Below are 15,954 nucleotides of genomic sequence, written 5' to 3' on the forward strand. Positions count from 1 at the left end.
AGTAGAAGGCAAAGTTTCTGTGAATAAATGGTTTGGATTATTTATGTCCTATTGTAGTATTTAATAATATTTTAATTAGCTTTTATTTTAATTTTGTATTGTATTTTCCCCCTTTTGTATTAGTTTAGATGTTTAATTTGGCTTTAATTTTTAATGTGACTGCTGTAGGAGCTTCTGAAACCTTAACCACCATAATGGAAATAACATCTCAAACTTTTTGTCATTTATTTTCATTAAAAATATATATTACACACACACAAACGCACACAATGCTATTTTACATTTTAAATTAAATACATTTTAAATTTGAATTAGAATGAATCTAACCGAAAATAGCTCTCCTTGTATTGTTTATATTATTTGAAATATATCTTGAACTAAGAAATGTAACTTATTTATATGCTTTTTCAAATTGTTCTATTGCACTACTGCATGAAGTAAAACAAAAAAGTGAAAAAATTAAAACCAAATATTTAACTGATTATTATTTCACTTTTAGTTTAAGCCCTTCAACTTATTTTATTTCATGTAGTTGCCAAAGCAACCTTTATCATTTTAAAGTTTTCCATCTAATAATTGTTTATTTCATCTTTATGTTAAGCTTTAGTTTTGGTAAACAATAACAACATAGTATGAAAAACCTTATTGTCAGATTTGAAAAGACAGGAGAGTGAATAAATGGTTACAGAATTTTCATTTTTGAGCATTAAGCTTTGCATCAGTAGAAACCCGGTAGTATATTCGAATTATCGTACTTTCCCCCCTCATATCCCCTGAGATGAGAGAATTATGCATTTTATTTCTGGAAAAAAAAACTGTGATGACTAAATATCGTCATTTTGCGTCATCTGAGGATTTTTTGGCCAGAGACTAGAGACTACAGCCAGTAGGAGAAGCTAGTTCTGCATGTTTTCAACTCGCCCATAGGGGTGGGCTCTCACTCACAGAATGTAAATGTGCACAGCCGCTCGGCTCGGGCATTCATAACCGGAGCGGTGCAGAGCAAAGTGAGTGTTTCAACTTTTTAATGACTTCCTATGAAATTTAAGCTTCCGTAGGCATGATCTGAAAACGCGCCAGACTGGACACGCGTCGTGAATGACTGCCGCGCTTCCCTCAGCTCAGCTCTTCGCTCTCGTGATGAATGAAATCTGACTCCTGCTGCGTTTGTGCCTTGACTTTCGTTTGGCTCACTCACACTCTATTGAAAAGAAATGTTCAGTTTTTAATTGTAGTGTCTGTTCTTTAACTGAATGAAATTATTTTATTACTTTGAAAATCAAAACGACGGTGGGGGCGTGTCATGGTGGGCAAGTGATAACCAGTACCCATGGCTTTGGGAGTGGCCTCGTTGAGCAGCGAAGCAAGTGCATTCTGGGAGTTGTTGTCTTTCATCCACATGAGACAAAAATACATTTTCTGTCTTTTCTCAGTCTAGAAGGCACCAAATTCAAAAATAATTTCACATTTATACTACATAAATGACCCAGTTTAAATACGCAGCGCCTGAAAAAGGCTAACTTCCGTCAACATAACCAATGTGACAACCTAATCTTCAGTGTATACCGGTTCAAATAGATACGGTTCAGGATCTGCACGAAAGTAAAGATCTTCTGAATCGTCTCTCAGAAATGTCTCCATGGTTACAAGGCACGCTTCCTGTGCAAGCAGGTTGTCACGTTGGTTATGTTGACGGAAGTTAGCCTATTTTCAGGCGCTGGGTAATATCATTGCGCCGCTGCACCCATGGGACGGCAGCAAAGTTCCTTGATTATAACGCAGGAATGAGAGTTTAGTTCCTACCATATCGGCCTAGAAAATCGCAACTTTTTATTTTTCGTCGGTCTTAGTACACGATGTTACAGCAGAAGAATCAAGTTTTAAATAGGAAAAATATCGAAACTCTTTGGTTATTTTTTTGAGCGAGATGCTAACGGTCTAATCAAATTCAATTAATTATGCTAAGCTATGCTAAAAGTGCTACAGCCAGACCCGGAGATCAGCTGAATGGATTCGAAAATGGTAACTCAACTGTATAATTCTAGGGGAGTTGGAAAATGAGCCTATTTTCCAAAATAGTGGTGTTTTCCTTTAAAGAGTACTGAATCACTTATATTAGTTATTTACACACACATACCAAACAAAGTAGAAATAAACATTCTCATGTTTTAGGTAGTTCACAGGTGTGACCAGATTGGTGGAGTGGGCTGTATAACAGCCCTTCCAGGCTTTGAGCCAGTAGCACTAAACCCCTGTGTTACAAGCTGTAAATGGCATTTACGACCAGTTATTTGGTGAAATGGAAGATAATCCTGTCTACTATTTTCAAAAATAGTGGCGTTTTCCTTTAAAGAGTTCTGAATCACTTATCAGTTATAATGGATGAGTCCATGTAATATGTTAAGAACTTAAGAGGCCTTCTTAAGACTTTTATAATGACAATGGCTGCAATGAGGATATTAGAGTTGACCTTAGGGGGACTTTAAGCGATTAACCTTCTCACCTTGGGTAAATGCTAGAGAAATTACTAGTACTTTCTGTCCCTTCATTCATAACCACCGGCTTCTTCGGTTTCTCATAGTTCCCGGTGGCATTGCTCCCGAGTCTCTTACCTTCACGCCGCTGGAGGATATGATCTTCCTGAAGTGGGAGGAGCCGGTGGAACCCAACGGCCTCATCACACAGTATGAGGTATGTGCTTTCTGCTCTTTCCCGCACTCGTATCCATTTCTCTCCTGCTGTCTGAATCCTCGGAGATTCGCTCTGACGTGTCAGCATTTTTACCAGGTGAAATATCGATGAACCACAATCCTTGAAAGACAAAACTTCCCACTGTGTGTTAAAATTGGACTGCCAGTTTAAATTATTTATGAACGTGCCGCTAACACACGATCCTCTGCATGCGTGTGCACAGAGACCTGACTGACAGTGTGCTGTATTAGTAAGACCTTGGATTGGAAGTGTTTTTGAGTTTCAGTCTAGTTGGCCGGAAATGCTGAGTTGTTGTGGATGTTCTTTCTCAACTCAGTCAGTGACAGACAGAAACATGTATGAAGTCATGATTTGGACCTGGAACTCTGCATGCTGCCAGAGACACAAGAGCCACCAAGGCCAACCCTGCCTCTAATTGGTCCCTACTGCACCAGCCATCTGTTAGTGAATGACAGAAAGATGTCTCTATCTAAAGTTATATATGCTGTCTCCTACACTTTTTCCATTTTAGAATCCTGCTTGTTTGAATTTGTTGCCATGACATCATCGTGAACCTCATATTGCCTGGGGTTAATTGCTTTGCTTGAGGACACATTGATAATTGCTCATGGCTCAGTTCTCGAGGGCTTTGTATCAGCAACCCTCCAGCCCTGAGCCTTAACCAACACTCCACAATGTTTTATGAATGTGGCTGCTGTAGGAGCTTCTGAAACGATTTTAGAATGATATCAAGAAGCCATTACTAAGGTAGTCACACATACAACCCTTAGAAGAATAGTTTTTTTTAACCACAACTGAAATAACATCTCAATTTAATGAGATCCAACTTTTTGTCATTTATTTTTATTAAAAATATATATTCAGATGATCAAACACACACACACACACGTTGGGTTTTCATGTTTTATGGGGACATTCCATAGACATAATGGTTTTTATACTGTATAAACTGTATATTTTATCCCCCTACACTACCCCTACCCCTAAACCTACCCATCACAGGAAACATTCTGGATTTTTACATTTTCAAAAGACATCACTTAGTCTGATTTATAAAATGTTTTCCTCATGGGGACCAAAAAATGTCCCCACAAGGAAGGATTTCAGATATTGCCATCTTTGTGGGGACATTTTGTCCCCATAACGTAGGGTTTACCAGGCCACACACACACAATGTAAAAATGAAATAAAAAAGAAAGGCATTTTGCATGACAGTTTGCATGACTAAGTTGAGTTTTTTTATTATTTATATTATTTTACATTTTAAATTCAATTTTAAATTTGAATTAGAATGAATCTAACTGAAAATATGTCTGATTGTGTTATTTCTATTATTTTAAATATCTTGAACTAAGAAATAAACAAATTGTTCTGTCGCACTACTGCATGACGTAAAATAATAAGAAAGTGACAATAATAAATTAAATATTTGGTTATTTACACCTTTTACAGTGTAGTTTTGAGAACCAGAAAAAAAACAATATCATTGTATAATTGTACTCTTAACTCTTTCTCCGCCAGCATTTCTAAAATAAATTTTGCCAGCTACCACCAGCATTTTTGATCATTTTCACAAAATTTTCATAGCCCCCAGAATATTTTGTTGTATGAATATCTGAACATGCAATATATCAAAAGAAAGAACAGACTTGTTTTATTCTAGCTTTATGCATTCTTTTTTATCAACACTAGAATGTGGGTAAGTTTCGTAAGAAAAGCAACATTTTGAGCAAAAAGCTGAGAAAATAGTTTTTGTCATCTGGATCTGATTCACAATGATGATCAAAACATAGATGGAGTAGTCCATCAATGCCCCCTAAAGTTGCACAGTCCTATAGCTTGTCCTAGGTCGACGTTTCATTCAGCAACAGTCGGCAGTTATGTTTAATGTAGATGCGTTATTTTACATATGCATCTGCTTACATATGCTATCGCTTGTTTCTACTTCTTCTTCACATGTCTTGATTATGAGATTCAGTACTCTTTCAGAAGATGTCATAGCACCCCCTACCATATAACAGTGAAAACATGCAAAGCTGGAAATTTACATCAATGGCGGAAAGCGTTGTTTCATAAATTACAGAAATTTTAATCAATGGCGAGAGTTAAGATGAATAATTCAGAACTGTAGCAAATTGAAAGCTTATGCCTTTGTTCCCCAAAAAAAGGATGGCTAACAGACTAATAAAAGCCTTTAAACAGTTTCTTCATTCTTCCGTTCACTGCACACACATTCAATGGAAAGGTGGTGGGCCTTCCACAGCCAGCATCTGTCTCTCTGTTCCTCTGTTCCAGAACATTCTCACACTCTTTCTCTCTCTGGTCACACTGCCTGCCTCAGTGTCACCTATCTCCTCGCCCATGATTCAGGCTCTCAGTCAGTCACTAAAAAGTTGTGAGAATGCCGCTTCTGTCACGCTCCAAAACACACATCTCACCTCAAGAGGAAAAGTTGCTTTTGTTTGTGGATCCGTCAATCGGCTTGGCTGTGGCCCGAATCGGGATCATCACATTTTTTTGAATGCCACCTGTGTCCATCAGGCGCCTCCTTTCTTACAATTTGCACTTACGGAGTTATCTCTCTTTGATGAGCTGCCTTTCTTTTTTCCCCAGGCCATAGCTACCAAAGTCGCCCCAAGGATGTTTTTTAAAGGGGATTTAAAGGCTTGACCTATAGAAGTGGAGGCAAGGACAGATTTTCAAGATCAAGCAGCCTGATCTTCTCAGGCATACAGAGAGATGAAGAGGGGAAGAATAAGAGAGAGGCAGAGTCTGGAGAATTCACTCTCGTTTTTCTCAGATTAGCACATTGTCCACTTTTCTCTGAGCACCGCTGACGAAAGGCTCGCAGGGCACTGCGTTCCCCCTCAAACCTCCCCCCACGGATATCATCCATGCCTCATATTTTAAAAGAGGCCGGGTACAGGTGCAGCAAATCTCTCCTATATCCCAGAAGCACTGCACTGTGAAAAAGCAGGCATTAGGCAGCTAACACTCTAATGCTCTGCACACTTGTAATCAGAAAGTTTATGAGGCCCTTGCTCTCCATGATGAACATTGATTATTCCGTCCGTCCGTCCGTCCGTCAAATCAAATTTTTCAGATCAGCAAGACATTTTTTGGGGAGTGTGGGGGTAACTTTCCTTTCCATGTATTACTTAAAAGCACACTTTAAGTACTCCAATTCAGTTCAAACAGTTCACAACATCAAACAAAGTTCAAACATTATTAAAGGCAACAGTAAAAATGTACAAATAAAGTAAGGTCTAACTGCTTCAGGTGTGTGTGGCTCTGCGCACAGATAGCGGCGCGCGAGTACCAAATTAAATTGGAATGGTTTCAATCTATTAAACTTGTAATTAATCCACGAATCACATGCGTGCCAATTCCGTCCATCCATCCATAAAAAAAACCCTTTAAACCTAAAGACTTCAATTTTAAAACTGTTTCTAGTTAAAAAATTGTTGAATTTCATTGTATTTCCATTCCTTCAATTCAGATTTTTTGGAACTATCCATCCTGTTTCATACTCGATATCCTCGTTTGAAAAGAAAAAAGTCAAGAATAAAGTAGAATACATTCAGTTGTTCAATGTAACATGAGGGCAGAAGTCCAAGAAAAGTTCCCAAAATAGGTTTACTATAGAAATCAAACAAGTTTTACGTGGTGACCGAGCACTGAAACATTTCTCCTTTGTATACATTTTTATTTTTTGTTTTGCACCATTTAGACTTTTGTGTATCATATAATTCAGTGAAACTTTTCTGATTAAGGATCTTGGACTTTTGTTACACTGAATTTGAATGTACACTAATTGTGATTCTACTTCACTCTTAAAATGCAAAACAACATGCAAAAATTATATAAAGAGAGAAGATGATGTCAAGTAACTTAGGTTTCAGGCTAAATCTTTACTTGTGTTTTTTACTCTTCCGATGAAAATAGTTTCAAAAGAAGTCATAGCTTCGAGCTTTGCATGAATGCGGGCACAGACTGGAGCAGAGTATGCGAGTACTGTGATGATATGGTCCCATCACGATACTTTTTTGCTTTAAAGATGATAGTCTTACATGCCCACTAGCTTCCCGCTGGTATTTATGAGTAGGCTACAATGTATTGTTTATAAAATAAATGTTTGATTTCACGTATGAATCATTTTCAACCCACTCTGAATAAGGATGTCAGGGTTAGCTAACTTTTATAACGCATTGTTTGATCTGAGCTACCACACACTGAGTCATCGTGTTTTTAGTTCCAAAACAACAGTGATTTAATTAAAATATGATTTATTTAAAAGGTTTTAATATGTGCAATTACAGATCAGCTACCAGAGCATTGAATCATCAGACCCCGGGATCAACGTTCCAGGCCCGAGGCGCACTGTTTCCAAACTGAAGAACGAGACGTACCATATGTTCTCCAACCTGCATCCTGGCACCACCTACCTGATCTCTGTGCGGGCGCGCACCGCCAAAGGCTTCGGCCAAACAGCTCTCACTGAGATCACCACCAACATTTCTGGTAAGAACTACATATGGTTGTTTTGGGGGGTTGTACGTGTGGGTGTCTACACATGCAAGTATGCACTTACACTTCATATCTGACCTGTCAGTTGGCCCATAGTGAGTGTGTTAAAATGTTTACTGACCATATTTCTACTACACTAATTTCTAGGGCTGCCCACGACATTGTTCTATATTTCAGAGAAATTCCAAATCATAATATTGAGCCTTTAAAATAAATTTAGCACTCAAGCGCGCACCGGCAAAAAGTAATTATTATGAATGCCATCTCCACAGTATAGTGAAAGGGATGTTTCATACAGATTAAATAATCAGAGAATATTTGTTTTCTTTTAAAAGTAGACGACTAAAGTCTCCTTTGTTTTATAATAATTACTTTTGCCGGTGTGTGCTTGAGTGCTTAATTTATTTTAAAGTGGTATTTGTCATGTTTGTAAGGCAAGTAGGCCGGCCTATACGCTGTGCTTCGGTACATTTTTTGTGACGTGCTCCAGACTGAGATGGCAGAAAGTTTGTTTTCTTTATTTTAAAAAAAAGCACAAAGTTTTGTTGTTATTGTGAGTTTACACAAATAACAGTTTCGAATGTTGTCTTACTCTTATCTGTATGTCCAAAAATTTTGTATTTTAACTTTTCGCTGTTATCAGGAAAAAATTATTGTGCTGGCACCACCGGGAACACTTGGATTTGCGCCAATAATAGCACACATTTACTAAGTTAACATGAAGCTCATGTAGTGAGCGGCCATGTAATGTGACAAACGTTGGGCTATTACTAGCATGTTTCAAATGATAAGCCATAGTTAGGTCGTTGAATGATCGGTGAACGTTTGAATTTCCTGCCGAAATACCACATGGACCAGCCGTGTTATGATCTGTCCGTCACGGACTGCATGACTTTGCCACTTCCTGTGGATTTTTTTCAACCCTTGCGACTAACCGACTTAATAAAAATTCGGTCAACTAAGCCTCTTCGGTCGGCACCAATAGCCTCATGGGCAGTGCGCTGACATATAGCGCTGTTGCGCTTCGGGCGACCCGAGTTCGAGTCCCGGCTCGAGGACCTTTCCCGATCCCGTCCCCCTCTCTCTCCCACTTCCTGTCTACCTACGGTCCTATCATAATAAAAAAAAAAATCTTTAAAAAAAAAAAAAAAAAACTAAGCCTCTTCGATTAACGTTTAGTCGACTATTAGGGGGAAGCCCTACCAATTTCCAAACACACTATAGGCACACTTATTTTATTGAGTCCAGTTAAATGTACTGTTTTTCATGTTAACTTGTTACTTAAAATGAAAGCGCTACTGCTAAAATCTAATAATTACTCTTAAAAATGTTCCATCCCCTTCTAGTGTTCAACGTGGTCTCTGAAAGAAACGTATTTTAACATCTGTAAAGTGATTTTGTTGGCATTCATGAAGTGATTTCACCCGCCTAGGCTATGGTACATGAAAGAAAAAGTTTTATATACTATATGCATCCCAGTTATGCACATTAGTAAGAAACGGATAAGAAACTGTAGTTAATGTTATTGTTGTCATTGTTCTCTCCTCCTGGTCACTGACCTATGCATCTGTTCATCTGCTGTGAACAAGCAATAAGTTACCTCAGATTCAAAACAGCTGCTGTAATTTTGTGTTTGAATGAAAAATCTGAATGTTTTAACTTTTATACTGAGTTTTTATTTGAAATTGTAAAAATGCAGAAGTTGCTTTTGTTTAGCATTACAGGAATTGATGATGCAAAATGTACGTGTGCGCGCAAGCAAGTGTTTCCATGCACCTTCTTATGTACAAACTGTTGATTGAAATGCCTCAGATCTTTCAGGAGATGTCTGAGGTACAGAAATGCATGGCAGTGGTTGAATAGATGGGAACAAAGTGAAGCAAAAAATGTGAAACTCCAGAGTTTCCGGTTCATCATCCTGTGCTTCAGGTGCGCTATTGATCTTTGAAGCGCGTGTGTGCGCGTATACCCATATCGCCGCTTAAGAGCCATTATGTATTCCCGAGTGGAACTGAGGAAGTGATAGTGAAACTGAATCACAGCAGATGCTCAGAACCCAACAGGCCCTTCAAGAACATTACACGTTTCCCCTCGCCTCAAAGAGAACTGACATCACCGTCATCCTCACCATTCGAAAACTAGCCGGCTTACAAAACAGCACCATATGCTGCTGTCAACCAGATGCAGCTGATGCTAAATCAGGATTCCTCAACCCTGGACTGATGGAAAGCGATGTATGTTCAGCCCGGCGTTTTCTCCCATGGTAACGATGGAGAACTTCTGTTTTTTGGGTATGATGTGGTGACGGAGAAACACAATATCCAATAAGAGGATTTAGTGTGGTGATCGACATTAATCTGACAATATTTGGGTTACAGGGTTTTTTTTATTATTTTGGAGGATCTATTTACACTAGACGCAAATAGCCCGCCTTGTTGGCAGAGGCTAATTACAATAACTCCGCTCACTGACTTCTGGTTGGGCCCAAGTATGCCGCACAAGTCCTGAAAAGTGAAGTCAAAGCATCTTGATCGCCCCCAGGTGGTTGGTTCCAGTATAGGTCATAAACCCAGCCCTCTCTGTGTAATGTAAACTAAACAATCAAATTACACTTCAAATAATTTTTTCAAATCATCAAGACGGTTTGTCATTTTAGGTCGTTTTTATGTTCCTTTTTTTAAATAAGTTTGGTTTTAGTTAGTTTTTTGATGCTATAAAAACAGGAGTGTGACGTCATGATTGAAGTAGTCACTGAGGCACCAACTGACTTTTTTCAGGATTTTCGTGAGGAGATTAGAGCTTTAATTTTTACATTTCCATAACTGTTTATTTCACACCAACATAATGATTTGTTCTGCAGTAAACTGTGCTGTGGGAGTTTGGGCGGGGTCTTGATACCGCGGCTCCACTTCAGGCACTCTACTGAGCAGACTCAGGTCCCAAATCAGCTCAAGATGTCAGCGCCATATTGGGACATTGGCGGCTTCACTTTTCTTCTGTGGAAGAGAGATAAGGCACATAGTCCATCTTTTTTTACAGTCCATGGTTGGGCCAGACAAAATTACGGAAGACGCTGAATTGTCAACTGTAGCAATAGTGTATGGGTAAGGTGCGTGGCAGAAAGTTTTGACGCAAAGTTTGAATCCGCCTTTTGCCGAACTCACTCTACTTACTTTCCCATCAAATATCAGATTGGAAAGGCATTTTAAAGCTACACTATGTAACTTTTCCGTCCACTAGAGGTTGCCTGTTCAAAACAAAGGCGTAGTTTGATGACGCCACGTTTGAGCGCAGAATCTTGGGACATGTGGTCTTCACCTCACAGCCGGTGGAAAACAGTCAGGATAGGACTCGGGCAGAAATCATGTTCATGGATGCGATTATTAACATTACTGTAGTCTGAAGCAGAGCAGGACCGAGGGTTGTGGAGCTGAGCAAGGCCGCAGGAGCGATTGAAGAGCGGGACTGTAATTATGGCATAGTCGCTGGCGGGACTTTTATTATGACACGGTTGCCCGCGCCACTTCCTCTTTTCCAGTCATGAGTGAGGTAACGCAACTCTGTTTATCGTATTAGATATATCTGAGTGTGTTGAAAAGGAAGTTATGACGTTCGCTCGGCGGGTGCTATGACACTTGTTCACACTGCAGTGAGAGTAAAGTGTTTCATTGAATAAAACCGGAAACCGAGGGTGACGCAGATATGACGCAATCGACAGGCGACTCCCTGACACGCATAGCCCACACGTCCCGGTTCCTCGGTTAAAATAGCAATTTCTCACGATTTACAAATAGTTGGAAACATTTGGGATATTCTAAGTACTCAACTGAACAAAATATATAACACTGGCCTAGTGGTTTCTGGATATTTTACTGCAAAAATCCTACATAGTTCACCTTTAAGGGTAGGATTTATTGTCCCAATGAGGTGGCATCCATTTCATAATTTTAATAAATATAATAATCTACACTGTTATTATTGCATACCATTTAATGTAAACAACAGTGAGGTGCAAATAGTATCTGCCACTATTTTATAAGTATAAATATCACCTAACTACTATTTACACTTATTGCAAAGAAAATGCTGCTATTTTGACTTAGTGTAAATAGAATCTAGTTGCTATTTGCATTTATGTAATTTTAGCAATTGTGTGTGCATTGCTGTTCAGCTATTTTATTTATTTACTTATTGATTTATTATTAAGAAGATGATGATAATGGTGATGTCCAAAAGCCATACTACTCAGGATTCAGAATAACATTTTGTATGCATATTTAGCTTCATAATATGATCATTATGTTTTACACAAATTGTGTAGTTCACTCAGTTTGAGTGATGCAAAGAAAACAATTTTTTCCAATAGATTTTTTTTATGCTGATAATTTAATTTCTCATGGTAATATACCTCACTGTATATTATCCGTATTATTGGTATATTTCTGGAGGAAGGCTTTTAATTATAAATACTGCTGCTCATTCCGCTGCAGGACTCTAGGGTACAGAGACAGATGCATTACACCCTTATTTCTGTGCATTTCAGTATGCCAACTACACCTCAGAGAAAGGGGTTGCGGCATGGACACCTTTGATGTTGTTTCATCGATAGAGGCTGTTACACTAGATGTACCATGGCTTGAAGTTTGTATGTCTAGACAGAAGTATATATATGACTATTTGTATACTTGTTTGTGTGTGCATACTGTATTGAAAATGCTCTCAGGCGCTCTCATATCTCTCAGTTGCATCACCTTAAGTAGCTAGACCAGCATTATATTATGCTTATGTGTTTTTATTTTGTGCCTGAAAACACTCAAATAGTAGCTGCAGTTTTCCTACCGTTTTTAATATCATAATCATTGATTTCTCACGGATTGTTTGCCTTTGCTGTACAGCTCTAATTGACTGCTGATATTAAGGAAAACGTTATTGCTCAACACATCTCGGGGGAAGGATGCAGTCCAGACTCAGATCCATCTAAATGAGTTTCCCCTTTATTTGTCCCACATGCACAGCTTTTAATTACACCCCGAGTTCAAGACACGCAGAGGGGTGGGTTTGGAGAAGAAAGCGGAGTTCATATGAAGCGTTGGTTGTTGTCGTGAAATAGGGCGGTCTTATATCAGACAATGTGGGCGTTGTTTGTGAGGTTCGTCTAATTAAAACGTTTAGCTGGTTATGTTTAATAATTAGCGTAAACCTCACTTTGCCTCATGTTGAAATGACGGTTAAGAATGAATTTGGATCCTAAACTATTTATTTTTGACTGTTGAGCTCTTTGTTCGTTTTTTTTCTTCCCTCTAGTTTTTTAGAGAAGTTTACATCTGATGAGTAGGTTAAAAAGTTTTAGGAAGATATTCTCATATCATTCTGTCTCTTTTGTTTTCTGTCTCACTTTGAAGCACCAACATTCGATTATGGAGACATGCCATCCCCTCTGAGTGAGACAGAAAGCACCATCACAGTCCTGCTGCGTCCAGCACAAGGCCGAGGAGCTCCGGTCAGGTGAGACTGACATCATTTGCTTTAAATTAAAATTCTGGGTTGAATACAATTTAAGTTTAATCTACAGAATTTTTGGCTGGTATACTGTTCATTACCACAGACATTTTTTTTGTACTCATCCCTTGTTTTCTTACAAAAAAAAAGTTTTCTTACAAAAAGACACTTACAATTGAAGGATTTAAAAAAAAAAAAAATTATTGACAGTAAAAGCAGAAATGTTAAGCTTTAAAACCTTTATAAAATAATTTACATTCATTAACATTTTTATGGCTATTTTAGGCATTATGTTATCAAGGAAATGTAATTCAAAATTGTTTATAACTTTACACAGAATGTTAACAAATATTGTTTACGTCTTGTGGCTATACTACTGAAACATAATTTGCATAATTTACATCGTTATTACAGTTAACTAAAACCATAAAAACTTTTTTTACATATATATATATAATATATAATATATATATATAATATAATATATATATATATATATATATATATATATATATATATATATATATATATATATATATATATATATATATATATATATATATATATATATATATATATATATATATATATATATATATATATATATATATATATATATATATATAATATTTTTTTTTTTTTACGTATATGGATGGATGGATGGATGGATAGATGCATTATTCAAAATTGTTATATGGATGGATGGATAGTAGATAATTAGCTTATTTTATTTCAGCTAGCTGGCAACATTTCCCATTTTCATTTAGATTTGAAGATTAGAACTTAATGTACTTAATGTAAAATAGCTAAAATCAAAACTAATCCAAATCAAATATAATAAACTAATACACATGACGAAAACACACCAAAAAAAATCTATGACTAACTAAGATTAAAATAAAATCAGAAAATATAAAAATAGACACTCATTCAAAATAATATCTCAACACTGGTATTTTAATATTTTGTATGTTATATTTTAATATTTTTTTAATGGATTATAAACTGTAACTCTGATTTTTTTTTTTTGGTAATCAACATTATGCCACAAGTGCTGTGCGTTAAACTAAAGTTGTTTTAAACCTGGTATATTCCTTCCCTAGCAATGCATTATTACTATTATTGCTAGAGTATTATCATTAAAACATTTCTGTGTGTTTGTATGCACAGCACGTATCAAGTGATCGTGGAGGAGGAAGCTGGTAGGAAGGTGAAGAGAGAACTGGGTGTTCAGGACTGCTTCCCCATTCCTACATCTCACAGTGAGGCTCAGGCCCGTGGAGCTCCACACTACTACACTGCCGAACTGCCCCCGAGCAGCCTGCCTGAAGCCACGCCCTTTACTGTGGGGGACAACCACACCTATAACGGCTACTGGAACACCCCCCTGGACCCCAGGAAGAACTACCTCATCTACTTCCAGGCCATGAGCAACTTCAGAGGCGTGAGTGTCAGAAACTAGTGCTTTGTCTCATTCCGATCCCTAGCTCTCAGTATATCCTAAATATGAACTGGAGTATTAGCAAGTTCCTTGTTCCACAAAAAGGGGCACTGATTACTTAAGTTATTTGATTTGATATGATTACAAGATTTCTTATTAAAACATCAAATGGTATTTATAAATAGCATCGCCACATAACCAGGCATCATGCAACTTGTACAGAATAACTAAATAAATAATGTATAATATATTAATCAAGCAAAATAGATAATGTACATATAATATGTAAATATGTAATGATGTAAAATATGTATATGTAAATAAAAAAATATAATATTTAATCTTTTTTTTAATCTTTAATTTATTTAATCTATCAACATAATTAATATAGTGAGCACTAATGGCGCGCTCCATTTGTCATCAAAAGTTGGAAAGTCCTAGTCCCCAGTAGGAACTTTGGTAACATAATTTTGATGTAGTTACACGTTACTACATGTACTTACTATAGTAATAACAGTAACTTATGCATACTAACAAGTAACTAACTCTAAACCAAACCCTAACCGTAACTATAATAAGAACGTGTAGTTAATTAATATTACACAGTACTTTTTTGAGTAAGTGCAATGTAACTACATCACCTTAAAATAAAGTTTAACTGTAACTTTTATTTAGGACGCTCCCTCAAGCCGTAGTTGCTTCTGGGAAACTGGGAAGCGCAACAATCCTGGCCCTGTCCCAAATTGCACCCTAAACACTCTTCCTACAAGTCCACACTTTCGTGATGGAATGCCGCTTTGACTGTCGGGAAGAAGTCTGCTGCGGAGCAGCCCTCTGAATCCTAAAATGACAAAAGGGACATCATACGTCTCATGGATTTAATGGACACTTGCACATGACAGCCATTATAAGTCCACAAGACCAGAAGTGCATATGAAGTGTGCCATTTGGGACAGGGCCCCTGACTTTGGAATCCAAGATAGTAGCAATAGGCCTATATTGTTTATTAGCACTTCTGTTGTGCACCACAACCTGGTACTGGTTCTCACATGTTGCCGGTACTCTGTCCGCCCCGCCCTGGGAGCGCAATTTCAAAAAGGTGGAGCCTTTTTTTCGTGTACCCGTCACTTCTTCAGCAGGTCTACAATTAGGAACAGAACTGTCTCAACGTTGTTGCTAATATTTTTTAAATTTGTTTGCACAGAATCTAAGTTTATTTTAGGTAAATTCAAAGTATCACATCATGACAATGTGTTGTTTTATCTTAAAATGTCTTAAATATTCAATATTTAACAACTCTTTAATGCAAATATATATAAAAAAATTCTAAATTTCTTAAATGTCAAACTTAGTACAATAGTAAATACATCATGACAATATCTTTAGAGAAAAAGCATAATACTGAACAAGTTATTGCATTATTACTAATATTTTTAGTGTGTTGTTGTTGTCTGCCCTAGCATATAAAACATATAAATTGATGTGAATATCTGTCTGCTAAATTACTACTGTAACTTTACAATAGATAATAATGATGTCCATTTAGCATACAGTTTTTTGAATGACGATAGTAGTATTCAGTAACATTCGCTAGCAGTTTAATACTTAGCTACGTAAAAGATGACAAAACCACAGTAACTGACCTGCATTTGAAGCCTTGAAGAGGTCAGTAATTTTGCTTTATTTCACTCCTTCTTCTTTGAGACCTTCCCCTCAATGCTCCACTGGGCCGCTTCCTCGAGTTCGTCGAAACGGTTTGGCGGTCACGCGGAGCT

The 15,954-nt window shown here is 37.4% G+C and overlaps 1 protein-coding gene across 4 annotated transcripts in view; it reads left to right on the forward strand.

The window, feature by feature from the left end:
- The window catches only part of ptprub (protein tyrosine phosphatase receptor type Ub), a 322,943-nt gene that overhangs the window by 233,600 nt on the left and 73,389 nt on the right, over window positions 1–15,954 (forward strand). For all 4 annotated transcript variants that reach the window (XM_079836102.1, XM_079836104.1, XM_079836105.1 and 1 more), the window contains exons 9-12: window positions 2,582–2,691; window positions 7,032–7,233; window positions 12,642–12,744; window positions 13,909–14,182. In XM_079836102.1, coding sequence (XP_079692228.1) covers window positions 2,582–2,691; window positions 7,032–7,233; window positions 12,642–12,744; window positions 13,909–14,182 — 689 coding nt within the window. The remainder of the gene's footprint in view (window positions 1–2,581; window positions 2,692–7,031; window positions 7,234–12,641; window positions 12,745–13,908; window positions 14,183–15,954) is intronic.

Source organism: Gobio gobio (genome assembly GCF_949357685.1).
Source record: "Gobio gobio genome assembly, chromosome: 15".
NCBI lineage: Eukaryota > Metazoa > Chordata > Actinopteri > Cypriniformes > Gobionidae > Gobio > Gobio gobio.